Source organism: Fundulus heteroclitus, chromosome 5 (assembly GCF_011125445.2).
Source record: "Fundulus heteroclitus isolate FHET01 chromosome 5, MU-UCD_Fhet_4.1, whole genome shotgun sequence".
Classification (NCBI taxonomy): Eukaryota; Metazoa; Chordata; class Actinopteri; order Cyprinodontiformes; family Fundulidae; genus Fundulus; species Fundulus heteroclitus.
Window position 1 is genome coordinate 26,485,660 of NC_046365.1, and position 8,085 is coordinate 26,493,744.

At 45.3% G+C, this 8,085-nt stretch overlaps 1 protein-coding gene across 3 annotated transcripts in view; it reads left to right on the top strand.

The window, feature by feature from the left end:
* Positions 1–2,147: 2,147 nt before the first annotated feature.
* adcy9 (adenylate cyclase 9) overlaps positions 2,148–8,085 on the top strand; it is a 49,674-nt gene continuing 43,736 nt past the window's right edge. The window contains exons 1-2 of one of the 3 annotated variants that reach the window (XM_021318713.2): positions 2,148–4,083; positions 4,178–6,183. In XM_021318713.2, coding sequence (XP_021174388.2) covers positions 4,344–6,183 — 1,840 coding nt within the window. In that variant the 5' untranslated portion in view covers positions 2,148–4,083; positions 4,178–4,343. Of the gene's footprint in view, positions 6,184–8,085 lie in introns of all 3 variants that reach the window. The other 2 variants (XM_021318714.2, XM_012866943.3) reach the window with 2 other exon arrangements.

Consider the following 8,085-nt stretch of genomic DNA (forward strand, 5'->3'; position numbering starts at 1 on the left):
TGCTTAAGGTTGTTATTTTCAAAAGGTACGTTTAATCTGACAAATTTGAACCCATGTTCTATTTTATTGAATGTGACCATTGACTCGTTTTACCTGTTTAGAGTAAATCACAGGGTTTTCATGAAGTTGCTAAAATGGGGTAAAAGTTAATTTGAAATTACTTAAATAACCAATATGGCTCAAAATGCAGTTCTTTAATTGAAATTTGACGTTTGATGTGATGCTGGTGATACAAGCTGAAAGTAAAAGGTAATCACGAACGATAAAAAATGCCCCAAACAGTATTTACATGCGAGTAGTAAAAACCACAGCCTATCAAGTAAAATGGAGGTAAACAGTTGGATACCGGAAGTGAGATTCTGTCTTCAAATTAAAAGCATCACAGTTTTAACATTGGCGTAAAAGCCCAAGCTGCAAGCAACGCAATTTCGTTTATTTTGTTGGATTTTGCTTTCTTTCTTTCTTTCTTTCTTTCTTTCTTTCTTTCTTTCTTTTTTTTATACAAACAGTACCCTCTTTGTTTAAGGGATACAGAAACCTTGCACACTGTCGTACACTTGAGGTTAGACTGGAGGAATTTTAGAACCAGATCACCTACATTAAAGCAGTAGATTTAATATTAACATTTATAACAATAAAACATTTTATACAAAACTGTCTGCTGGTAGGCAATAACAACCACTGTCTGCTTGTTGGCTTCTTTCCCAAAATCCTAACTAACTGTGAAAGCACTCGTTTCATAACTCCATTGGCACACATAGTTTGACCTTTTTATATATATATATATTCCTGATGGATGTCTCATATGTACTCAGCCCCTTTACCCTGATACCCCTAAACTAAATCTAGTGGCAACCAAATCTTTTAAGAATGAGCCCAATCAATAAAGACGAATCCAGTTGTATTCTGTGAAGGCTTTAGTGGTTTGTTAAAGAACATTAGAGAACAATATGGACATGCCTGTAGGTGGCTCTCCAATGTCTGACTTCACCAGCATCCCACACCGTGTGAATATCCTCTCACAAATCTACAATGGGCCTCACTTCCCAGAGCTGCAGTTACCCCATTCGTTTTTGTAAACTTTTCTGCCACACTTTATCCTTCCGCTGAACTTTCCATTAATATGCTTTGATACAGCACTCTGAAATTAGCCAGCTGCTTGTTGCCAACGAACAACTGCCTGCTGAACAGCTGACAACCGTTTGGCGTTTTCCTACTACTTTGCTCTACTACACTTTTTCCTTCCAATCAACTTTCCATACAATACGACACTCTGTGAACAAGCTCTCTCAGTCGCAGTCTCATATCTCTGGGTAAATATATGATTATGACACAGTGCTTTCCATGTATATTTCAGCAAGTATAGCAAAGTTGTTTGTTGGTAAACGTAATGACTGGCAAAAGAAAGAAAGAAAGAAAGAAAGAAAGAAAGAAAGAAAGAAAGAAAGAAAGAAAGAAAGAAAGAAAGAAAGAAAGAAAGAAAGAAAGAAAGAAAGAAAGAAAGAAAGAAAGAGGGCTCCACATTTCTTAAAACCACCCTACTCAGTTGCACACTTCTAATTTCTTTAATATGCTAGTTTTAATAGCAGTACAGTTTTTTCATATGTAGTACATTTGCTCTTTGCTGCTCATTTTCAACAATTTATTTGATTATTAGTATTTAATCTGGTATATGCTGTATTTATAGATGATGCTTTCTCAAACTTTAAGTGAAAAATGGACCAGCATAACTTTTTAGCTGAATATCCAACATGTAACTTTAAACTAAGGCTTCACGATTAGAGATACTTCTTTATTGGCCTTGTGTGATACTGGAGTTTTCTGGGCAACTGGATTGAGGTTGTTTTTTTTTTTGTTTTTTTTTTGTTGTTTTTTTTCCATTTGGGTGTAAACCATAACCGTAGGCCAGTTCTACAGCTATTTAACGAGTTTCAACTTTTTATGTTAGATTAATAAAGTCAGTTTCAATCGCACTGAATTGCGTCAGGAGGCACCTGTAGAATAACATCGATTAAAAATACTCCCTCTCTCTGTTTCTGTTTTACACATTATGGGGTGTGTTTTTTTTTTTGTTTTTTGTTTTTTTGTTTGTTTTTTGTCTTCTCGTCGCTAAAACCGGAAGCACTATTCTTGACCAACACAGTCAGCTTGACGCATACTGCCTTGCCTGGTCTCGCCAACCAGCACCGCCACCAACAGCTGGGGAAGGATTTCCGACCCACTCACAGCGAAGATGGTGGCAGCTCCCAGAGTGGGGAGGCTCCTGTCGCCCGGATAAGACGGAGAACCAGCTGTTCGTCTTCTGATCCAGAACCCAACTCCGTCCGAGAGCTAAGACGAGGGAGAGAGGTGGTGGGGGGGGAAAAGGGTGGCAACCAGCCACGGAACGGACGGAAGAGGACGCACCAGCAGCCGGAGCGCGCAGCCTTGTGTTTGTTGGACACATGCATGCCAGCGAAAACTAGTGCTACCCAGACCTGAGGAATTGGTTGCGATCAGGAGATAAGGAGTGTGTTTGTGCGTGTGTGTGTGCGTTTTTTTTTCTCCTTCCCTTTGGATAATCCAACCGAGGATCACCAGGATCCAGTGCTGCCTTGCGGATTTTCTCTTTTCTTTGCTCCAAGGGAATGCGAGAGGAGGAAATCCAGCCTCATCTCCAAATAAGCAGAGAGACTCCTAACTGGGTCTCCGCTCCAAACGCAGGAAATACGGCCTGGAAGGGGGAGAGTGAAAAAAAAAAAAAGAAAGTTCGGGAGGCGTTGAGATGGGGGGGCCTTTACCAAAATAGTTTAGCCTAAGCAATCCTCATGCTGCTGGGAATAAGTTCAAGGAAAGCATTCCCATTTTACATGCTGCGGGTGGTGTTATTTGCAAGAGTTTTGATCATCACTATTTATAGCCCAGCCTGTTCCGACCCAGGCTGTTCCCCGTAGCTGCATATATGTTTTCCCAACTGCGCGCAACAAGTTGCAGACACTCCCAGCAGAGGGAAAAGACAGAGTAAAAAAAAAAAAAAACTGGGGCAGTGCATGGACAGTCTTTTTTATATATATATAGTGCGGATCATGCGTGTTTGAGAGGGGAAGTGGGGGCCAGACCCTGAGCCCCTCTCTTTGGGAAAGCAAAGGGAGAAAGAGAGAGAGGGAGAGAGAAAGTGAGAGAGAGAGAGAGAGAGAGAGAGAGAGAGAGAGGGAGGGGAGGGAATAAACAGTGGAGATCCGGAGCGGGGAGTTCAGGAAAGGACGGGGCTGCATCCGTGGGAATAGGCCTGGCTGTCAGGGGGCCTTTGCTGTGTTTCGCGTCTCCAAATAATAATAGTAAGAAGAAGAAGAAAAAAAACTCGCATTTTGTTGCAAATGTGGGGCCTGCTGCAATAAAGATGGCAGGATGATCTTTGGGAATGGCAAATGGAAAACCTTCGCGCACTGAGCCGTGCATTAGAGTGGATGCAGTGGGAGGTAATTACAGCTCGCACACTTTTTAATTAACTGCTTTAAGACTTTTCATCTCTTTAAGGCTGCCGTTATTTTTTGATAAGCTATTATTTTTGCCTTAAGACATGCCTATATATATATAGATAGATATAGCTATATATGTTTTTTTTATTCTAGCGCCGGTTGCTGCTGATAAACATTATATTTTATAAGGGAATGGGAGTTAAAATGAAGCCACCGTGCAGGATGTTGCAATAAGAATATTGCAACTTTTGTAACAAACTGACGACACCTTTTTGTTTTTCTTTTTAATTCCTCAATCAAACAATCCAATTAAGGAACGACGGGAGAAACTTCATAATTGCACACGTTTAGTGTCATCGGTGGCCGGTCGCGCACGTCGAAGACGAAAGGAAATCTGTTGCACCACAATAATCGGTCCCTTTTTTTTTTTTTTTTTTTTTTTTTTTTCGAGAAGGATGTTCAGTCCCGACAGACAGAAAACGCGACGATGACAATGTTTGCACCGCAGCAGGAGAGAGAAAGCTGGACAGCCGCCGTGGAGAGGGATGCGTGCAGGGCGAGTGCTGACGCAAAGCCGCGGCTCAGATAATGGTGTGCCGTAGAAGCTGCAACGGCGCGTCTTAATGTGAGTGAATGCGCGTAGCCGAGACGTCTGTCCCCTCCAGGGTTCTTATACCAGCAAACACCTTTTTTTTTTTTTTGTGCTGCCTCCCTCGCAGTGTCTGTCCTCCTCCTCGTCCCTGGCTTGTCTGAGCGGCACCAGAAGGAATTACTGATTGATTTAACACCCCAGTGGCACCCCCCACCCTCCCTTCCCTCCCCTCCATCCCTCCCTCCCCACCAGACTCCCATCTCCATCGCCTCTGCTCGTCAGCACGAGTCAACATGGCCACTCTGCAACATCACAGGCAGCTTCTCATGCACAGCACGGAGGTGAGCTGCGACTCGGGCAGGGGCGATGGCGCCATCACGGTGCGGATCGCCAACAACTCCACGCGGATGCAACAGCACCATGAGCCACTTCGGGTTGCAAGGAGTGAAGGAGGAGGAGGTGGGGGTGCCAAAGTGAACCCTGCCGTCCACAAGTACAGCATCTCCTCCAGCTGCAGCTCAGCAGACTCCAGGCCGGTGGTGGCCTCCGCTCCCAAGGTGCAGAAGAAAGCCCCCCCACTGTTTGAACGCTCCGCTGCCCAGTGCTGGGACCCCAAGTTCGACTCGCCTGTGCTGGAGGACGCTTGTCAGGAAAGGTGCTTTCCTCAGAAGCAGAGGCGGTTCCGGTATGTCCTCTTCTACCTGGCAGTGGCCTCTCTGCTCTGGGGGGTGTACTTCTGGGTGAACGGTGCCCACTGCCACCCCGTGACCTTCCTAGCCCCCACGGCCTCCTTCCTGACCTTGCTGGTGCTGCTGTTTTCATTCACCTTCACCAAGGCGTACATGTGGCTGTACAACCAGACCTCCTTGCTGCTAATAGCCCTCACTTTCGCCATCACTTTAGCTCCGCAGATACAAACTGCCACCTACGACTGGGCGGATCAAGCCAATGCCTCTCACAGTTCTCTGAACAAAGAGTCGTGCATCTCCCCCGTTGGCACCTTTTCCCTCTGCATGGAGGTCCTGTTGTTAGTATACAGTGTCCTCCATGTCCGTCTGTATGCCTCGGTGATGCTAGGTCTCCTGTATTCCATCTTATTTGAGGCTTTAGGGTGGCTGCCTTTGCTTCAGAGGAGTTATGACGCTACTGGACAGGTGTCGGGTTTGCAGAACACGCTCCTCTGGCTTGGCCCGGCCAAGGGTCTGCTCCACTTATGCGCGCACGTCATCGGCATCCACCTCTTCATCATGTCCGAGGTGCGTTCCCGCAGCACGTTTCTTAAAGTGGGCCAAGCCATAATGCACGGCAAAGACCTGGAGGTGGAGAAGGCCTTGAAGGAGCGGATGATCCACTCGGTCATGCCGAGACGAGTTGCGGATGAGCTGATGAAGCAGGGCGACGACGAGGGCGGCGGCGAGAATTCCGGCAAGAGATATTCCTCCGGCGCCTGCTCCGCCTCGGCCGTGGTGGTGGGCGGCGGAGGGAGCGGAGGCGCTCTGCAAAGCCAAAGCGTAATAAGTTCCAAGAACAACCCTCATAGCCATCACAGACGCAAAAAGACCTCGATACCACGAGGACAGATCATATTCAGACCTTTCAACATGAAACGCATGGAGCCGGTCAGCATCCTCTTCGCCGATATAGTGGGCTTCACGAAAATGTCCGCCAACAAGAAGGCGCCGGCCCTGGTGGGTCTCCTTAACGACCTGTTCGGACGTTTTGACAGACTCTGCGAACTGACTTGCTGTGAGAAGATCAGCACCCTGGGAGACTGCTACTACTGTGTCGCGGGGTGCCCTGAGCCCAGGCCAGATCACGCTTACTGCTGTGTGGAGATGGGACTAGGCATGATCCAGGCCATCGAGCAGTTCTGCCAGGAGACGTGCGAGACCGTCAACATGCGCGTCGGCGTCCACACCGGCACCGTGCTGTGCGGGATCCTGGGGATGAAAAGGTTCAAGTTCGACGTGTGGTCAAACGACGTCAATCTGGCAAACCTGATGGAGCAGCTGGGCGTGGCGGGGAAGGTTCATCTGTCCGAAGCCACCGCCCAGTTCCTGGACGACCGCTACCAGCGCGAGGATGGGCAAGTGGCCGAGAGAGCAGGGCAGAGCGCCATTGAGAAACTAAAAGGTAAGTGGTTGTTTACCTTTTGATTTTCTACCAGGTAGCGGGATAAACTCACTTAAGATCCTAAGCCAACCGCATCAGACCTTGTTTGGGGTTGCGATGACATAAAAATCACTGGTTTGTCAAATCGTCACCATCCAAATAAATGAGGGTATATAGACTACAACGCAAAAAGGGAACTTAAAGTTAGTACAATTGTGTTGAAATGTGTGTATTTTTCCTTGATTTGAGCAGGTAAGTAAGACAAATTGCAAATGGAATACGATTTTTGCACTTATAATAATTCATATGTATCATCTTATTTCAAGTCCAGGATGTCTAATTAGCTTATTTTAGGGGTAAAAAATGCTCATTCCATTGGCAAGTAGTCTTATTTAGCTGCTCAAATCAAGGAAAAATGCCCTAATTTCAAGAAGATTTTTACTTCCCTTTTTGCAGTGTAACGGTACACTGAGTGTTTGCATTGATCAGATCTCACTTGGGTCAATGCATGACTAGACAGAGCTAAAGGATGTTATCTGACCCTCTGATCCAATTGAAATTAAGCAGAGTTCGGAAAATAACTCAGAGATTAGAGCATCTAAAATTCAGTTCTATTTTTAGTCGGCTGGATGTCATTCCAGATTTCCTAGCATCTGAACATAAGTCAGATTTATATTAGGTGCCTTCAGCTGCTGTATTTTAGGGAACATAAGTGATGCTCTTCTTTTAAATCTCAATTGCACCAATCTGGTTTTGTGTGGATCTGTGTGATGTGACATTCTGGGTCCACAACTCTGCAGATGTATTTTGAATCATGGATGCTTGTGCCACTGAGATTAGGACCTTTAATCTCCACGTATACAAGAAATGGATTTTGAAATCCTCGCTTCACACAAATGTGTGCGACTTGCATAATGACAACAAAAACGGATACCGGCGGCTCAAGGATCACAAGATAAAATTACATTTGGGAGAGAGGGCTTAGATATGTGACTGACAGAAAGCTGGTATGCTTGATAAGCTTGTTTAGATGTAGACAAACAAGGCCAAGGCCCTCCTGTGGATTTGCTTCAGCTCTCTTTTTCGCTCTTACCCTGGCTGTGTTTGTGTTCTGATGCTGCAGTTGGGCGGTGTGAGCTGAGATCTTGCTGTCGATAAGGTGAGGACTGACTGGATTTTCTGTTCTTAGATGGGCCACTTCACTGGGCTTCAGCGGATTAAACGGGGGCTCATCGTGTTGTGTCCACCAACATTAGTAGAAGCCTGCAGGGCCCGGAGAGACAGCAGACAGCTGACGGAAAGGGGAAAAAACCAAACTTTTTCTAGCGTTTATAGAGGTTTGAAATCTGTCGCACACTTGAGCGAACTGCAGATGATTTCATTGCAGTCCTACAGAAAAAGCAAAAGATGCTTCTATGTTAACTTAGTTTTACATTTTAACTTTTTATTCTAAATAACAATCGCAAGAGCATTGTATAAGACAAAATTGCAACACATTTTTTATATTGTGTACCAAATTGCAATACATAGATACATTATGAAATAATTGTTTAAAGACTAAAGTAAAACTGCAAATACAGGAATGAAAGTTTCTGCAAAATTAATACAATCAATTCTGCCCATTTATGTAGCTGGAAGTTACATCAAATGTCGTCTCAAGGCACTTTTCAAACAACATCCGATTTATATACAAATACAGTGTGAACACGTGAGGAAAGTTTTAAGCCTAGTCTTAAAAGTAGACGGGGTGTCTGTCTCACGGATCAAACTGGGAGTTTGTCCCACTGGAGATGAGCCTGATAGCTAAAGGATCTGCCTCCCATTCTACTTTTAGAGACTCTAGGAACCACCAGCAGACCTGCAGTCTGAGAGCAAAGTGCTCTGTTATGCTGCGTTCAGACTGAATGTCTCAACTTGGATGCT